This window comes from Rhinatrema bivittatum, chromosome 2 (genome assembly GCF_901001135.1).
Source record: "Rhinatrema bivittatum chromosome 2, aRhiBiv1.1, whole genome shotgun sequence".
NCBI classification, from domain to species: Eukaryota; Metazoa; Chordata; class Amphibia; order Gymnophiona; family Rhinatrematidae; genus Rhinatrema; species Rhinatrema bivittatum.
This window is the reverse complement of record NC_042616.1, coordinates 710,652,922-710,672,520: the sequence shown is the minus strand read 5'-3', so window position 1 is coordinate 710,672,520 and position 19,599 is coordinate 710,652,922. Positions and strand designations below refer to the sequence as shown.

Here is a 19,599-nt window from a genome sequence, read left to right as displayed (position 1 = left end):
AGTACCTGCTGGTCCAGTGGGGGTCCCAGGAGCGTTCTCCCGCTCTCGGGCCATCGGCTGCTAGTAAACAAAATGGCTCCGATGACCCTTTGCCCTTAGCATGTGACAGGGTATCCGTGCCATTGGCCAGCCCCTGTCATATGGTAGGAGCAATGGATGGCCGGTGCCATCTTTAAAAATGGCGCGGGCCATCAGTGTTCCTACCATGTGACAGGGGCTGGCCAATGGCACGGATACCCTGTCACATGCTAAGGGCAAAGGGCCATCGGTGCCATTTTGTTTACTGGCAGCCGACGACCCGAGAGTGGGAGAACGCTCCCAGGACCCCCACTGGACCACCAGGTACTTAAAGATTTTGGGGGCGGGGGTTGGAGGGGTCTGGAGGGTGGGGGGATACTAAAGGACTAATTTTAAAAGGTCGGGCTGTGTTTTTGTAAGTGCCCTTTCTTCCCGCCCCCCTCCCTCCATAACGATAAGAGAACCCATGAAATTAATCATGGGATTTCCTATTGCTATCGGAGACCCCCCGCTATCTGACGAGACTGAAAATATTGTCCGATATTTTCAATCGTCAGATAAACGATTCACATCCTTAGAGAGCATGCGCAGTAAGTTTTTCCTATCAATAGCTTGGCAATTGTTAGGATAAGTAAGTTAGTGAACCCTATGGCTGAGGTGAGGGGTGGAATCACCCAGGGGGGAGGAGCCCCACTGGGCCTCACCGTTGGGAGGCCTAGCCTCGGCTGTGGGATGGAAATACAGCCGACATAGAGGTGGAGATGTAGAGGATAACCTCTGGAGGTGGGCCATGGAACGGCAGTAATCTGCTGACGTCAGACTTGCTAGAGACGAGAGTCAAAGGTGGAAGCGGCAGTACCCAAGGAGCGGGGCTGCTGGAGATACAGTCTCTGTAACACACTGAATCAGTAGTAGAGCTTGCAAGGAGGTTCCTTGATGGTAGAGGTCCTCAGAGCAGAGGGGAACTCGGATGTGCGTCCTCACAGCAATGGTCCGCAGAGCGGGGTACATCGGCGAGGGTGCTCCAGATGATATCACCGAGTAGGTCCGTACAGCAGGGGGAACCTGGAAGGGAGTCCTCACAGCAATGGTCCGCAGAGTGGGGTACAACGGCGAGGATTCCCATGTGGCAATCAAGCAGTGATCCAAAGTAGTACTCGCAGCGACTGGAAGTAAGCAGAAGTCCCATAGAAGGCCTTAGGAGAAGGCAGGCTGGAAACTGGGTGATAGGCCCTCCGAGGAGCGGATAGCCAAGAGACAAGGGAGGTCCCTGAGGAGCGGATATCCAGCAGTCTCACCCTACGGAAGCGATACCAGAACAAATAGTGTAGAAGCTGGAACAACAGCATGTGAACTCGTTGCCAAGTCGCCGGCTGTCTGGGCAGGCTGGATTAAATAGTAGAACAGAGTGACATCATCTGGTAGGGACGCCCCCAAGGTTCCCGCTATCACGTGGTTAAAGCTGGTCAGGAAGTGCGCGCTCGCACCTAAGGAACCCCATGGGCAGTTGGGAGCTTCCACATTGCTTGGCTAGGCCTGGGAATGGAGGCCAGAAGGCCGATGGTAGCTGGCCAAAGCCGTGAGTTCGCCTAATGGAGCCAAGGTTGTGAAAAGAGAGGTGAGCAATGGTAGCCGTAGCCATCTGTGGCCGTGGAGCATAACAGTATCCCCCTTCTTAGGGCCCCTCCCTGGGGGTTTGGGTTTTCCAGGATGAGACATGTGAAACTGTCTGATCAGTTCTTTATCGAGAATGTTCGCTGCTGGCTCCCAACTGTTTTCTTCTTCCAAGATAACAAGTATTCCTATCATCTTCCTCTTTTCCATATATCCAAGATGTCTTGTACCTGATAAGTGACATCTTCCTCAGATGCTAGAGGTTGCAGTTCGGGTGATTTCTTGGAAAACTCGGAGAGAACAAGAGGTTTAAGTAAGGAGACGTGGAAGGTGTTATGTATCTTGAGTGAGGTAGGCAGGCGTAGACTGTATGTAACTGTTGCGGTCCCGGTCACTGGACTTGCGACCGGGTCCTTACCTTCCTCCGCCCTGAGGGTCCTGCGACGGGGTCCAACGTTATTCAGGCCTTCTCACCTCTCTGTGGCAGCGTCTCCACGAGGGAGATGCCGCCGAGCTCCGCTTCAGAGCTCTGCCCCCCTTAGACACTCGCGCACGCAAGGGGAAGGTGGTTCGAGGTGCAGTGATGTGAAACCGAGGCCGGCCCCCGAGATGATGTCAGATGACGGCAGAATATTTAAACCCAGCGTCTGACTGAAGACGTTGCCTTGCAACAAAGTTCATTATAAGGAGTGACTGTTGCTGTCCTTGGTCCTGTGCTCCTGATTCAGCTTTCTCGTCTGTTCCAGCCTCCACTCCTGATTCAGCTTCCTCACCTGTTCCAGCCTCCGCTCCTGATCCAGCTTCAGCTTCAGCTTCCTCGCTTGTTCCAGCCTCTACTTCAGTTTCAGCTTCCCAGCCATCGGATTACTTCCTGGTTCTTGATTTTGGTTCGTATACTGTTTCTCTTTGCCTGCTGCCAGTCCAGATCCTCAGACTGTTCTCCACTCAGCTGGACTTCTGCTCCGGGAGACCGCTTCTAACTCCCAGCAGCCGGGGTCCTCATGGGCTCCTCCCGGGGGGATCACGGGCTTCCAGTGGCAAAGCCTCTGCTTGATCTCCCGGCTCCATACCGCCTCCCAGCCTTATCATCTCTGCGGAGTTCTCTTCTCATCCAATCTTCATCCACATGGCCGGCCTAAGGGTCCACTAACCCCAGCGATAACAGTTTGCAAGGCCATGGACCCGGTGGACCTTTTGGGACTTCAGACCATTCTAGGAATGGCACAACGTCTGCAACAACAGCAACACTGTCTGGACGTCCTGGCAGCTACCGTCGAACGGTTGGCCAACCGTTTGGATGTCACTCCTCTGGAGATGCCTCCAGTGCATCCTCCAGTCCAGGTTCCGGGGCCTACCACATCCACTTAGTTAGCAGCTCCACCTCGCTATTCGGGCGAGGCCAAAAGCTGTTGAGGATTCTTGAACTAGTGCTATATAAGATTTTCACTCTTACCAAACCAGTTCCCTTCTGATTCGGTGAAGGTGGCTTTCATCCTGTCCTTATTGGATGGAAAAGAGCTGAGCTGGGCTTCACCAATGTGGGAGCGCATTGACCCTCTGTTGAATAATCTTCAGCAATTTGTGTTAAACTTCAAACAGGTGTTCGATGAGCCCGCACATCAGTCTACCGCTACTTCGGAACTCTTACAGCTGCGACAGGGACCGCGGTCCTTAGCTGATTATGCGATAGAGTTTCGCACGCTGGCCACAGAGGTGGGATGGCGAGAGGACAGATTGTGTGGTGTTTTTCTGGAAGGGCTATCCGCACACATCAAGGATGAGCTGGCAGCCAGAGACCTTCTAGATGATCTAAACAGTCTGATTGAGTTGGCTGGGCGAATTGACTGCCGTCTGCAACAAAGAACTAAGGAGGATCGTCCACTGCAGAGGCAAGTATCATTGGTTCCCACTTTTTCTAGGCCTCTAATGTCTCCTTCATCACATTCGACTTCTCATTCAGAGCTCCCTGCAGAGGAACCTATGCAGCTGGGAAGGACTCCTTTAACTGCAGAGGAGAGACGACGACGTCACACTTTGAGCCTCTGTCTGTACTGTGGCGGCAAAGGCCACTTCCTGGCCCAATGTAAGGAGCGTTTGGAAAATGCCAAAGCCTAGGTGCCACAGGGGAGCTGTTCCTAGGCTGTGTTAATTCCGCTCCTCAATGTACCGTCCCAGTGACCCTAGAGTACTCTGGAGGGTCCTTTTCCACACTCGCTTTCATTGACTCCGGAGCAGGAGGGAACTTTATCCTGTATGATTTGGTACAACAACTTCAGTTACCAGTTCTTCCCCGTGATCCTCCACTTCGGATCACCTCCATTCGGGGCACCTTATTGCCAGGAAGTATCTCAGTCTCCACTGCTCCCATCACACTCCGGACTGGAGTACTCCATTCTGAGAAAATTTCCTTTCTGGTCTTAGAGAAAGCAGTACACCCTATAGCACTAGGGTTACCCTGGCTGCAACAACATTCCCTGGTTATTCATTGGGACACTTTACAAGTGGCAAGATGGGGTTCATACTGTTTTTCAAATTGCCTGGCCTCTCTGTCACGGGCCAGTATAGCCATAATGAACACTGCTATAACACCACCGGCACAGTACGCAGAATTCTCTGAAGTATTTTCCAAAGAGAAAACGGAGATCCTGCCACAGCACCGTCCGTTTGATTGTGCAATTGAATTGCTGCCCGGTACCATTTCAGCTCGAGGATGGGTATACCCGCTATCTCTTCTGGAGACACAAGCCATGTCCAAATGAAAACTTTGCCAGAGGATTTATCCGTCCGTCCAAGTCACCCGCTGGTGCGGGGTTTTTCTTCGTTGGGAAAAAGGACAGATCCTTAAGGTCATGTATCGACTACAGGGGCTTAAATGCTATCACTCGACAGGATCATTATCCTTTACCCCTGATTCCCGAACTTCTGGACAGGTTACAGGGAGCTAAAGTATTTACTAAGCTCGACATTCGCGGTGCTTACAACCTTGTTCAAATTCGCCCTGGGGACGAATGGAAAACTGCCTTCAATACTAGAGACGGGCACTATGAGTACTTGGTCATGCCTTTTGGCTTGTGCAACGCTCCGGCAGTTTTTCAAAACCTGATGAACGAGGTACTTGGTGAGATGCTGCATTCATCGGCTATTGTATATTTGGATGATGTTTTGATATACTCCCAGGATTTGGATACTCATCAACAACACGTAAGACAGGTGCTACAGATCCATAAAGACAATCACCTTTACGCAAAATTAGAAAAATGCCTACGGGAATCACTCCCCTTTTTGGGCTACATCATTTCCTCTACAGGGTTCTATATCGATCCAGACAAGGTCTCTGCCATTAAGGAATGGCCCCGTCCGATGGGAGTAAAAGCCCTACAGTGTTTCCTGGGATTTGCAAATTTCTATAGACAATTTATCCCTCATTATTCTCTCAAAGTCGCACCACTCACAGACCTTACCAAGAAGGGGGCTGATGCCAGAGAATGGCCCATGGCTGCCTGCCAAGCATTCGAAGATTTAAAGAAGGCATTCCTGCTGTACACTTGTTTACACCATCCGAATCCTCAGCGCCCCTTTATTGTGGAGGTAGATGCATCTAACATCGCAGTGAGTGCAGTTCTCAGTCAAACCTCCAGTAAGGGGAAGTTGCTTCCATGCTCATACTTCTCCAAGAAATTCTCCGCAGCGGAACAAAACTACAATATTGGAGACAAGGAACTCCTAGCTATCACATTGGCCTTCGAGGGGTGGAGACAATGGCTGGAGGGAGTGCTACATCCTGTTACTGTCTATACAGATCACAAGAACAGAGTTCTTATGTCGAGCTCAGCAACTAAATCCCAGACAGGCTCGCTGGTCCCTTTTCTTCAGTCGCTTTGACTTCTCCCTTCGCTATAGACCGGCAACAAAGAATATACGGGTAGAAGCATTGTCCCGTACTACCGAACAAGAGGAGATGGGGGAGTCACCACAATACATTCTGGATCAGTGAGAGTTGACGTGGCAAGCACAGACATAAATCCTGTGGGCAAGACGGTGGTTCCATGTCACTTACAAAGGAAAGTACTTTCATGGGCTCATGAAAAGGCAGTGGCGCGACAAAGCGCACATGGCGGGACTCCCTGGCAGAGAGAGGTGACGCCACGGGGGCCCTGGCTAAAAGACGCCTGGCTACGTACGGCAGGCAGTCAAAACCCTTCAAACCCTTCATCAAATCTATCATAAGTGACTGCTACTTCAAACTTCAAACCATCAAAAAACTCAGACCTCTACTTTACTTTACTGACTTTCGTACAGTACTGCAATCTATCATCTTCTCCAAGATTGACTACTGTAATGCTCTCTTCCTTGGCCTCCCTGCATCATATACCAAACCTTTACAACTCCTACAGAATGCCTCAGCACGCATCCTCACCAACTCCAAAAAACGTGACCACATCACACCCTCCCTTATCGAACTCCACTGGCTGCCTATACAATCCCGTATCCTTTTCAAGACACTCTCACTCATCCACAAAAGCATCAATAATGAAAACTCTGACTGGCTCAACCCTCCCTTACTTCTACGCACATCCACTCAACCATCTTGTTCCGTATACCAAGGAACACTCCGTACCCCCTCTATCAAATCAACAAAACTCACCTCCACAATGAACAGAGCCTTTTCTCTAGCCGGCCCCACCCTTTGGAACTCCATGCCACCAGACCTACGCACTGAATCCTCTACCCCTAAATTTAAAAAAAAACTAAAAACTTGGTTGTTCCTCCAAGCCTACCCATCCAACATGAACCTCTCTCCGAATGTTATCTGATTCATCCTCAGTCGTCCCATCCCCCCGCCGCTCACCTCTCACCCCTTCTTCCCCCCCTTTCCCTCCGCTCCTAATGTAATTTCACTTATTGTTTATCAAACAGTATTATATAATGCCATTCTCAATCTTTTATTAAACTTTGTGTAAATATCCTTTTGCCTCCCATCCACCTAAGCAGTACCCCCTCCAGAGGTGCTTGCTCTTTGTAAATTATAGCCATCTGCCTACTCCTTGTAATTTATAGCCATATTTATTTAGTTGTTTTTGTTTCCTTAATACCACAGTTACTGTTCAATGTAAAGGCTTCGCCTAAAGTTATTAAGTTTCAAAAGTGGTTAAAACTTCATTTTTCAAATTGCATGTTCTGAAAAGATTGCGGCCCCTTTTATTTTCTCATGATTATCGCTCAGTGCTTCAAGCACTGATTCTGTCTGGTCTAGACTATTGTAACGGCTTATATTTGGGATTGCCTGATTCTAATATTAAGCCTTTACAACTGATACTGAACTCGGCAGCTAGACTTCTTACCGGTACTCCATTAAAACATCACATCTCACCTATTCTGCACAAATTACACTGGCTTCCAGTTAAATATAGAATTCGTTATAAAATCATCATGTTAATCCATTCTCTGTTGAACAATAGTGACTCCACTTGGATGTGTTTCACTTTACATATCTATAAACCACAGAGAGAACTAAGATCTACAGGAAAAAATTTATTGGAAATTCCCTCAGTGAAGAATGCGGCATTGAGTATAACAAGAAATAGAGCTTTCTCGGTTGCTGGCCCCATTCTGTGGAATGCATTGCCTGACTCGCTTAGGCTAATAAGCAGCCGGAAGGAATTTAAGAAGGCTTTAAAAACCTATTTCTTTCAAGAGGCTTTTAAAGATTTAGAAACATCTTAGCTAAGTAAATAAGACTAAATAAGTTTGTATTATATTATATTACTTTACTTATTCTTGCTTTAAAATTTTTAATGTAATTGGCCATTCTCTGTTTAGTCATCATTATTTTTATTGATTACCTAAAATGTTGTATTTTTATTCATACCTATTTTACTGTTTTAAGTTTTATTTAGTATTAATTTTTAACCTTTTTAATTGTTAAGGTTACTTACTGCTGTAAACCGTTTTGGTCAGTAAGCCTTACTGGAAAAAGGTATATAAATTTGTTTAAATAAATAAAATAAATAAATAAATAAATAAGTTACTTGTAAACCGATGCGATGTGCAAACGGATGTCGGTATATAAAAGGTTTTAAATAAACTAATTAAATAAAATAAATGATTCCCTCACCGGTGGACATGCTGGTCGAGAAAGAAGATTGGAGCTCCTGTCCCACTATTATTGGTGGCCTCGTATGTGACAGGACATTCATACTTATGTCAGCTACTGCTCTATCTGTGAGAAACATAAGCCTTTACCAGGTCAACAGTGGGGACTTCTTCAACCTTTGCCCATACCAGTGGAACCTAGGACACACTTAGCCACAGATTTTGTGGTTGATTTGCCATCTTCCGAAGTAAAGATGGTCATTTGGGTCACAGTGGACCACTTTTCCAAAATGGCTCACTTCGTTCCACTTCCCAAACTCCCTTCAGCGCCAGAGTTAGCCCGACTCTTCACACAACATATCTTCCGGATTCATGGTCTGCCTCTGAATATTGTCTCAGACAGAGGACCGCAGTTTACAGCCAGATACTGGAAGGTGCTATGCAAAAAATTTGGGATCCAGTTAAATCTTACCACTGCCTTCCATCCTCAAAGTAATGGACAAACTGAACAAATGAATCGCTCTTTAAAGACCTTTCTCTGAACTTTTGCAACTAAAAGACAAGATAATTGGGTAATGTTATTATCTTGGGCTGAATTTTCATATAATAACCACACTCATTCTGCCACCGGGAAGTCTCCCTTTCAATTAGTTTATGGAATGCAACTCAAGCCACTGTTACCTCTTCCAGTAACTGTTCCATCTCCGACAGCCCAGCTAACTGCACAACAGCTCCATGCTCTTTGGAACTCAATTCAGAAGAAACTACTAAGTGCTGCAGCCACTGCAAAGAAGTGTACAGACCGACATTGCCGACCGGCTCCGGTGTTCCTACCAAGTGATAAGGTCTGGTTAAGTACCAAGAATATCCACCTTCAGTTACCGTCTCGACATCTGGTTCCTAAATTCTGCAGTCCCTTCAGAGTGAAAGAGAGAGTGGGGATGGTATCTTATCGCCTACGTCTTCCCACTACATTGCGAATCCATAATGTATTCCACATCTCATTACTCAAACCTGTGATTCTTTCCAAGTTTCATTGCAAACCACTAGACCCTACGGAGACTCCCATTACAGCTGAGACAACGTACCAGGTGTGGGAAGTACTAGACGTCCGCTTCCACCATCAACGGTGGAAGTACTTGCTGGCCTGGGAGGGAGGTGGTCCTGAGGAGAATACCTGGGAACCAGCTAGTAACATCTTGGACAAGGCCCTTCTGCAGCAGTTCCACACGGACTATCCTGGTAAGCCGGGGCCTCCGAGGAAGGGGTATAAGAGGAGGGGTACTGTTGTGGTCCTGGTCGCTGGACTTGCAACCGGGTCCTTACCTTCCTCCACCCTGGGGTCCCGCGACGGGGTCCGGCGTTTTTCAGGCCTTCTCAGCCCTCTATGCGGCAGCGTCTCCACGAGGGAGACGCCACTGAGCTCCGCTTCAGAGCTCCGCCCCCCTTAGACACGCGTGCACGCAAGGGGAAGGCGGTTGGAGGTGCAGTGGTGTGAAACCGAGGCCAGCCCCCGAGATGACGTCAGATGCCGGCAGGATATTTAAATCCAGCGTCTGAATGAAGACTTTGCCTTGCAGCAGAGTTCATTCTAAGGAGTGACTGTTGCTGTCCTTGCTCCTGTGCTTCTGATTCAGCTTTCTCGCCTGTTCCAACCTCCGCTCCTGATCCAGCTTTCTCGCCTGTTCCAGCCTCTACTTCAGTTTCAGCTTCCCAGCCATCAGACTGACTTCCTGGTTCTTGATTCTGGTTCATATACTATTTCTCTTTGCCTGCTGCTAGTCCAGATCCTCGGTCTGTTCTCCACTCAGCTGGACTTCTGCTCCGGGAGACTGCTCCTAAGTCTCAGCGGCCCGAGTCCTCATGGGCTCCCCCCGGGGGGATTGCGGGCTTCCCGGCCTTATCATCTCTGCGGAGTTCTCTTCTCATCCAATCTTCATCCGCACGGCCAGCCTAAGGGTCCACTAACCCCAGCGATATCAGTAACTGGGCCCAGCTGACGAAGTACGGGGAATGGTCCAATATAAGTTTCAGATGAATGAATCGAGTACTCAGCCACACTTTATCTCCCGGATTGAATTGTGGTGCTGCCCAATGATGCATATCGTATCAATTTTTTTACTTCTGGGCAGCTTGTTGTATGAGTTGCTTAGTGTCTTTCCAGAGTTTATGCAACTCTTGAGCGGTGGCTTGCGCCGCAAGAGAGGTCACTGACAGAGGCAATGGAAGTGGAGGCAGGGGCTGGCGTCCATATACCACTTGGAAGGGTGAAGACCCAGTGGACAAGAGAGGTGAGATTTGAGAGCAAATTCAGCCCAAGGCAATAATTCGGACCAATCATTTTGTCGTGAGTTGATGTAGGCCCGGAGAAACTGCTTCAAAGTCCGATTAGTACGCTCCGTCTGTCCATTAGCCTGCGGGTGATACACCGACGTAAGATCCAATGCAATGTCAAACTTCTTGCATAATGCTCTCCAAATCCTGGTCGTAAATTGTACTCCCGATCAGACAGGATGTGCCTCGGGAATCCGTGGAGTCGGAATATATGGCGAATGAACAATCTCGCCAGCTCTGGAGCAGAAGGGAGGCCAGGTAAAGCCACAAAGTGAGCCATTTTTGAAAACCAGGCCACTGTAACCCAAATGGTATTATTCCCATTGGAAAGGGGAAGATACACTATGAAATCAGTGGTGATATGTGGGGGAAATAAATCTCCAGGGCTGTAAGCTGGAGGCAATAACCTGCAGGGCCAGTAACAGGCTGAAAACACTCCACATAAACAAACCACTCTCCAGACTCAAGTTGTGCTCCAAATAATAAATAGTTTACTGCAGAATTTTTAGGACCAAACATAGTGACCGGTAGATGCAGAAATCAAACAGAATTACAATTCCAGAAATTTTAACTCTTCTCCTAAAGTAGCAGTTTCCTCTTATAGCAACTCAGGATATCTACTTTGTTTCTCTTCTCTTTAATCCTTACACAAGTTAGCCTGGTACTGTCTTTGCTTTCCTTAATTATCAAAAGAATTATCAAAAGAATCTCCTACTCAGCTCAAGGAAAAACCCTTCTGGTACAGACAGCTTTAGGATCCTCCAAGCCCCAAAACAATTTCTCTCTGGCACAATTTGGCTTCCTGGACCAGAAAAGTCCCTGCCTCCTTTAAGCATAGATTTTATCTTTTAACTTCCAACTTCCAGGCTGTAGTGCATTTTCTATTTCTTCTCTGTTCTCAGGCCTCTGAGGATTTGGGGGAGGGGGTGGAATTCCAGCACCCTCCTGCAGCTTCCTTCTGAAATTCACCAACTCTAAAGCGGTTTAAAGAAGATACTCTGATTAAAACCAAATGAAATCGTTTGGATATTGCATCTAACAAGGGAAACACTAAAAACATGTCTGCCTTTTGATCTCTTCAAATTTATTTTCTGAAATTTTAAAATTGGGCAATAGCACCATAATGATATATTTAAGATTCTTTGCTAACTACTTTTTCCACTTGTAGTCGTGGCCGAGTGGTTAAGGCGATGGACTAGAAATCCATTGGGGTCTCCCCGCGCAGGTTCGAATCCTGCCGACTACGGGTTCTATTTTTCTGTTATTGCTAATATTTTTCGTATTTAAGTCAGTACAATCAATCTGAGAAAGTAGATGAAAACTCAATAACAACATAGCAAGCAATTATGCCATACTATGAACAAATGACAATTCAGGCTCTGATTGCTGTTAATTTCAAATTCAGGGGATCCCCGCAGTTAGCCTGCCTGTCTTTTTCCCGTGCTTCTCACGTTTGGCATTCAACTGAGCCAAATTTTTTTTCAGATCACATTTCCTGCGAATTTTATTTGTAATTTCACTACTTTGTATTATACAAGTATGCACGCGCTGGACCCATCATGGACAGCCGCCAGCAGCTAGAACTCCAGAACGTAAGCAAACGTGCAGCTCCAGCCCTCATCACGTCGCGCGCGCGACCTCCTAGGCAACGGCCGGTGCAGTTGCCAGGGGTGCTTGCGCGTGCGCAGTTGCCGGGACCCAGTATGGCGGATGATTTGGACGAGCTGCTGGATGAAGTGGAGTCCAAGTTCTGCAAAGCGGGTGTGCTGCGAGCTGAAGGCGCGGGCGACTCCAGCAAGGGCGGACACCCGGAGGGGGCAGAAAGAAACAGGTTAAATAATTGCCGGTCTTCTGCCGCCGCTGTCATCATGGGCCTGGGGTTTTCTCCTCAGACCAAGTCAGGGGGGTCTGGGCTGCTGTCGCTCACCCTGGTCAGCTCCAGTCTCCTGCGACTCTGTCCAAAGTTGCTTGAAACAATTAACAGACTTAATGTCCCTGGCCGCACAAATTGATAATGATAATAAATAGCCGGTGCTCACTGAGTTGAGCTCTGCTCTGCTCCCGGGGTGCCCTAAGTGTAAAGTAAAACCGCCTTAATATTAATGGCTACTACGAATGAAAAATGTCTATAAAGCTGTTAAACGAAAGACCATGTGTTGTATATGGTGCATATTCTAAGTTCCCTTTTGCTATAAATTAGTGAAAGTCACTAATCCGTCTGCGGGTCTTTCCTGATCTTCAACACTCAACTGCTAGATCTGGCTTTTGCATCGTACGGTTTTGAAATCCGGAAGTTCTTTTGGCACGTGGCGAATTGAGGATTGCATGCTGGTTAATAGCTTAGATCGCAAACGTTCAGTGTATTTATGATCTGTTTTTTAAACACAATTACATTTTGAAAATAAAAACCTAATGCTAAGGATTTCTATTGTTCTTTCGACGAGGAATAATAGTACTTGTACAAAATTAACCACATTGAAACCCCTTCTCCGTCATTAACCATATTTTAATTATACTGAATTCTTTGTAGATAGTGATATCTTTCGTTGGCCCACGATAGGAATATTCCAGAGAGTTATATCTGACAGCATATAAGTCCTAGTGTTCTCTAGTCCAGGGAAGTTGCCTAACAAAACAGTACCCAAGGCAAAGATTGCTTTCAGCATCCCTCCCCACCACACTTTGGGCTCACAGACTGACTCAAAAAGGATAAAGTGTTACCTCTTCCTGGCTTACAGTCCACAACAGTTGCCCTTGTTACCCACCTCTTGCAACTGCATTATTTCCTTGATTGATATTTGTTTTTTCTTGTGATGTGTAGGGTCCTTCATTTTCATTTTTTATTGTACTTTGTTTTTCCCGGGAATTTATAAGGGCTGCTTATGACAAGAACAAAAACAGGAGAAAATCAGTTGGAAAAAATGACTCATTTTTCTGGGTAAATATCTGAATTTATTTTGGTGGACAAAGCTAGGACAAAATATTAAGCAGATTCTCCTGCCCACCAACTCAGCAGCATCCCCATCTCTATACCCATCCCCTGCCTACTTCTACGTCCCATTGCAGCAGCGTTCACTCTTACCGGTAGTGGCTCCGGGCTTCTCCTCTCTCCTTCAGCAGCATGCTTACTAAGGCTCCTATGCTCTGCAGCACTGCACTTCTGCTTTCGTGCAAGGCCAGGGAGCCTGCCGGGAAGTGCTTCTGGTGGACAGAGCCTGCTTCAAACGCATTCATGGCATCAGACAGCAGGCACTTTGGCTGCTTGGGGTTGAGGAGATGGAACTTGAAATATGGCATGAGCTGGACTAGAGGTCGTGTTCTTTCATCGGTGGGGGAGCACAACTTGAACAACATGAACTTTGGCCTACGCTGGCTTCTAGCAGTGGCTGGAGGCCTTGAAATGCTGCTTTTTAAATCAGCCTAAAATTAGAGTAAATATCAGTTTACACCAGCTGTCACCTTTGGCAAAATCCAGGAATTATGGGTGAAAATCAGTTAAACTGAAAATGAAGGACCCTAGATATCTGTGAAAAGGTTTCAGTAGTAGTAATTTTAGATTTGTATGGTACATTGATCATGCTTTATAAATCAAATGTTAATCACCTTAGAGATGAACATCATGGTAGTACATTTCAGTAATATATGTTTGATGGCACTGAAAGATGAGTAGATGTCCATCAAATCAAACATTATTCTAAAGTTCCTAACACAACTTTTTGTGATAATCCAGGGAAGGCAAAAACTCCACTGTGTATGTAATGACAGTTCTGCAACAAAGAACATTCCCTTCTGAATCTACATACAGTGTTCAGCTTAAACAATTGGATCAGCATTTTATTCTAGAATCTTATATAGAAATGATGGCAGAAAAGGACCAAATGGTCCATCTAGTCGGCCAAGCAAGCTTGTGGTAGCACCAGCTGTGCCATGCCGGTCTCCCCCATAAAGGTATCATCAGGGGGGTGGCAACTGGCTTGCGTACACAGGTCTCCCTCATTAAAGCAGAGAGCAATAATGAGTTGTATCAATAGTATGAAGGCTTGTTGGTTAAGGGTAGTAACCGCCATATCAGTATGTTACCACCATGCACAATTCCTCATTTCCATCATCTAGCCTTTAGGGATCTACAGTGTTTATCCCATGCCCCTTTGAAATCTTTCACCATTTTTGTCTTACCTCCTCCGGAAGGGCATTTCAGGCATCCACCACCCTCTCCATGCCATGAGAACATAAATGCTATGCTGGATCAGACCAAGGTCTATCAAGCCCAGCATCTTGTCTCTGACAGTGGCCAGTACAGATTTGCAACTACCCAGCAGATCCCATGAAGTAGGCCTATTTTCCTGTTACTTCCTGGGATAGCAATATCTTTCTTTAGTCTCTACCCGGCTAATTTTGGGGCCTATGCAATAAGCTGTGATGAGGCTACTATGGGTTTTTTGGCACTAACCTTGCCAAGGTATGTAATATGGGCTTTGGTGTTTAAAAAAAACAACAAAAAAACACACCAAAAAACCCTCAAGCTTAGTGTGTCTAATACAAATTGCAGGGTAATAAGCCTTATTTCCTAGCGTGAAGCAGATGGACTCAGGACCAATGGGTATAGTGTACTCCTGATAGTAGTTGGAAGATGGAGTCAGATTTCAATCTGACATCAGCCTACATATACCCTTGCAGGAAGCTCTGCTTCCCAGTATTTCTCCGTCTCCTTACAAGTTTGAGACACTACACATGCTGCACAGCATTAGAAAATCTTACCTCCACAAGATGAGCCCCGCTCTCCTGCGGTGATACCTAAGGGTCCCTCCCCCAGTCGAGAATTCCTGAGGTGATTTCCGAGATCCCTCAGAGGTAAGCCTCGGTTCGGTAGCCGGTTCCCGGCATGGACAGCCCCCAGAATGGCTGAGAGGCAGCGGGTGCAATACCGAGCGTGGCGATGAAGGTATTCCCCCCCCCGCCCCCGCAGCCGGAGACCGGGAAGCGCAAAGACAAGGTAAGGAAGAAAACTTTCTTAAAGTTTCTGGTCTCCGAGGCTCGGATAGCCGCGATGGCCTATGCTCGGCTTGCTTACCTGGGGGTGAGGGACCCTCCGAGGCACCAGCAACGTCGGCAGTCCTGGGTCGGGCTCCCATGCATGTTTCCAGGCCGGCTCCCTCGCGAAAAACTGCGGGAACGGTGGCCATTTTGGGCTTAGGGATCGCAGCGATTTCTGTGCCTCACGGGGGAGGGGAGTCGGATTTTACAACTTCGCCGCCAGATTTGAGCCCTGTGCACTCCCCGGAGGGGGTGCCTGACCCCTCTGACCTGGCCCCTCCCCTCCATTACCCAGGAAGGCTCAGCATCGTTTTTCCACTGATTTTGTGCTCTTGCTGCACAAATCTTATTTAGCCAGCCTTCAGGAACAGGAAGAGCCCACCCTGGACCCCCCTCCGGCAAAGATTCCTTGGGTGTCCATTACCCAGCCTCCTAGGGCCCCAGATTCCCAGGGTTCCGTTGGAGTCAGGACCGTTCTGGGTGTACCAACCACCGCAGACCCTTCCCAGCCCTCTCCTTCAGATCCTGATCCAGATTTGCTCCCAAATCCCCCAATAGAAGGTGACGACCCGCGGGTGTTAAGATTATTCCAGAGGGAAGAGCTGGACCCGTTCATTCCCTTTGTACTGGATGAGCTGGAGATCGAAAACCCACCTGAGGAATCCGCCTGTGCTTCTGCCTCAGGGAACATGGACCCAGTCCTGGTGGGACTCAGGGCTCCGCCACGTACGTTTTCCACCCTATGCTCGTGCAGCTCCTCCTACGGGAATGGGAGTCTCCTGAATCGGAGCTTCGGGTGGGTAGGGCAGTGGACAAGCTCTATCCCCTACCCAACCAATGTCTGGAGATGCTTAAGGTTCCCAAGGTGGACGCTTCGGTTTCCGCAGTCACCAAACGGACCACCATCCCAGTGGTTGGAGCCACAGCGCTGAAGGATGTTCAGGATCACAAACTGGAACTGCATCTCAAGCAGATCTTTGAGGTCCTCGCTTTAGGAGTTCAGGTGACAGTCTGTAGCAGTCTCATGCAGCGGGCAAGTTTCAGGTGGGTTCAACAATTACTCAGCACCCAGGACCTCCCGTCTACAGAGGCGAAACAGGCGGACCGGCTGGAAGCTGTGGTGGAGTATGGGACTGACGCCCTCTATGACTTGCTCCGAGTGAAGGCCAGGGCCATGGTGTCCGCAGTATCGGCCAAATGGCTTCTTTAGCTGTGAAATTGGGCTGCAGATCCCTCCTCCAAGTCATAGCTGGGCATGCTTCCCTTCAAGGGTAAGTTTCTTTTTGGTGAGGACCTTGAACAGCTTATTAAATCTTTGGGGGACAACAAGATTCATAAGCTGCCTGAGGACCATCCTAAACAGACTAAGTCCTTTACTTCACGCTCTCGCTTCCGAGGCCAGCGCAGGTACAATAACAGAGCGCGGGGCTCCTTCCAAAGAGGTGCTTCCGCTAGGTCCCAGCCGTGGTCTCATTCCTTTCGTGGCCAACGTCCCTTCTGAGATGGTAACCTCCAAGGCTCCTCTGCAAAGTCCTCCCAATGAGATTAGGCTGGCCTATTCCTCCGTTCAGAACTTAGGTGGTCATCTGTCCCTGTTTCTAGAGGAATGGGTCAAGGTTACAACGGATCAGTGAGTCCTCGAGGTGATTGAAAAAGACTACGCATTAGAATTTGCTCGGGACCTCCTGGACCACTACCTCGTCTCTCCCTGCGGGAGCCGGAAGCATCCTGTGGTGTGTCAGACTCTGACCAGGCTGCAAGAGCTAGAAGCCATAGTCCCTGTCCCTGTGGAGGAACAGGGATCCGGCCAGTACTCCATCTACTTCGTCATTCCCAAAAAGGACTGCTCCTTCAGACCGATCCTGGACCTCAAGAGAGTTAACTGGGCCCTCAAGGTTCCCCATTTTCAGATGGAGACCCTGAGGGCATTCATAGCAGCGGTTCTGGTGTAAACTTGAAGTTTGTAAACGAAAGTGAATTCTTGCTAACAGTTTATAAAAGCATGTACTTCTTCAATTTGTAGGAAAAATAATATTCAACCAACCTTAAGTTGTATATGATTACACACAAAATCTTGTCGACTCCATTCACATAATGGTGCCTAATATCGAGAGTAAGCATATTATAAACTTTTTTAAACTAAATAAAAAATATTTATGTATATTTTGATGTGATGGAAGTTGGCAGCGACATGTTTTGATGATACTACACTTGCTACCTATTACCATGTGTCCTATTTAGCACCGTGCTGACTGGTCTACGATTAGCTGTGAAGAAACAGTCTAAAAACGTGTTCCTGAATGGTATGCTTTAAAATTGAGAGGAGTCATCAGTGGTTAAACATGCTAGTGTTAATATACTCTTAATCTGGCAAATTTGTTTTGTACTAATACTAGATCAAATTTAAAGGGACAATCGAGCTGTCAATCATTCTGGGGGCATGTCTAGACAGTATCGAAAGATATATAAATATTTGTTGCTGACAAATCATTCTTCTAAAGGGATGAAATTAAATGATGTATTGTGTATAGTGTATCTATTCTAACGAATGTAATGCTATAAGAGACGCCATCCTGAGCAGCGCCGCACCCCTCCCTAGGCGCGCACATGCAAACACAGTAGATCCTTTAATAGGGCCCGCGGCGGGAACCTGCTGCGGCCCCCGCATGATGACGTCGGCTGAGCTCCGGTATATAAGCCCGGGCTCTGCTCTCAAATTGCCTTTGCAACAGGTCCCCTTGCTAGTCGAGTGCTCGTTGCTTCCTCTGTTCCTGGTTCCCGATCCTGATTGCCTTCGTTCCTGTTTCCTTGTTCCGGTGTTCCTGTTCCTTCACCTCTCCTTCAGATTGCTAATCTGGTTTGATCCTACATTGCCTGACGATGCCGTTGCTTCTCTCCAACCCCAGACTTTTGCATTGCCTGACTACTCCGTTGCTCTCTCCAGACCCGGACCTTTGCATTGCCTGACTACTCTCTGTTCCCTCTCTCCAACCCCGGACCTCTGCATTGCCTGACTACTCCGTTGCCTCTCTCCAGCCCTGGACTTCTGCTTCTTCTGACCATCCTTTGACTCTCTCCTTGTCTAGACCTCAGCCTTGTTTGCCCCTGCTTCCAGTCTGCCACCAGCCCAGAACCCAGCTTGCTTTAAGACGCCTCTTCAGCCCTTGTCCTGGACGTGGTTCATTCAGGCTTCGGCCTGCTCTTGCTCGGGCGCTCTCTGTCAGACTGTGTTTCTATTGGCGCCCTGGTCTCCGGGGCTCTGCCTCATCCAGTACAGACTGATACATACACCAGTTGCTGCCTCTGGGCTGACCTCGAGCCACCCATCGACAACCACTGACGGAGGCCACCTAAGTTCAGCCGGCCCCGGCACCCAAAGGCTCAACCGCGGGGAACGAGGACTAGTATTGGTGAAGTGCCAGCCAGCCTCCGTCCGTCAGCCCTCTCTGCCTGCCGACGGTGGGGACCCGTAGGATCCCTCCTCCGGGTAGCGTCAACCCCACCTTGGCCCAAGGGTCCACCTCCAGTGCAACAATTTCAGATGATAATGGATCTCTGAGGTCTTCCGTTCTTAGACCTGCTGGCGACTTCTCGCTATGCGAAGGTTCCTCCCTTCTTCAGTTGCAGGAGATGTCCATGGTCCCTGGGCATAGTGCTCTCGTACAGGTCTAGCTGGAAGACACATTGCTTTTAAAGGGTGATGATTCAGATTAACTGAACCAGATCACAGTGGAGCTGGAAGATGTAGTAGGCCAGATTGACAAACTGAAGAGTAACAAATCACTCGCACCAGATGGTATACACCCTAGGATTCTGAAAGGACTCAAAAATGAAATTTCAAATCAATTACTAGTAATTTGTATCCTATCAGTAATAATGTCCATTGTACCTGAAGAATGGAAGGTGGCCAATGTAATCCCAATGTTTAAAAAGAGCTCCAGTGGTGATCTGGGAAATTATAGACTGGTGAGCCTGACTTCAGTGCCAGGAAATATCGTGAAAACTATTCTAAAGATCCAAATCATAGAACATATAGAAAGACATGATTTAATGGACACAGCCAGCATAGATTTACCCAAGGGAAGTCTTGCCTCACAAATCTGTTACATTTTATTGAAGGGGTTAATAAACATGTGGATAAAGGTGAGCTCAGTAGATATAGTATATGTGGCTTTTCAGAAGGCATTTGACAAAGTCCTGCATGAGAGGCTTCTAAGAAAACTAAAAAGTCATGGGATTGGCGGCATTGTCCTTTGTGGATTGCATACTGGTTAAAAGACAGGAAACAGAGTAGGATTAAATGGTCAGTTTTCTCAGTGGAGAGAGGTAAACAGTGTAGTGATCAGGGTTCTCTACTTGGACTGGTGATTTTTAATGTATTGATAAATGATCTGGAAAGGGGAATGACGAGTGAGGTGATCAGATTTGCAGATAACACAGTTATTCAGAGTAATTAAATCACAAGTAGATAGTGATAAACTGCAGTAGGACTTTGAGAATGGAAGA

General features: G+C 47.6%; 1 protein-coding gene and 1 non-coding gene across 5 annotated transcripts in view; both read left to right on the top strand.

Annotated features, from left to right (window-relative positions):
- Positions 1 to 11,223: 11,223 nt before the first annotated feature.
- Positions 11,224 to 11,305, top strand: TRNAS-AGA. The gene has a single exon. It is a non-coding gene; the product is annotated as a tRNA-Ser (tRNA).
- A 334-nt stretch (positions 11,306 to 11,639) lies between these two features.
- Positions 11,640 to 19,599, top strand: part of C2H8orf37 (chromosome 2 C8orf37 homolog) — an 83,103-nt gene continuing 75,143 nt past the window's right edge. Inside the window, exon 1 of one of the 4 annotated variants that reach the window (XM_029591749.1) lies at positions 11,640 to 11,890. In XM_029591749.1, coding sequence (XP_029447609.1) covers positions 11,763 to 11,890 — 128 coding nt within the window. In that variant the 5' untranslated portion in view covers positions 11,640 to 11,762. The remainder of the gene's footprint in view (positions 11,891 to 19,599) is intronic. The other 3 variants (XM_029591748.1, XM_029591747.1, XM_029591746.1) reach the window with 3 other exon arrangements.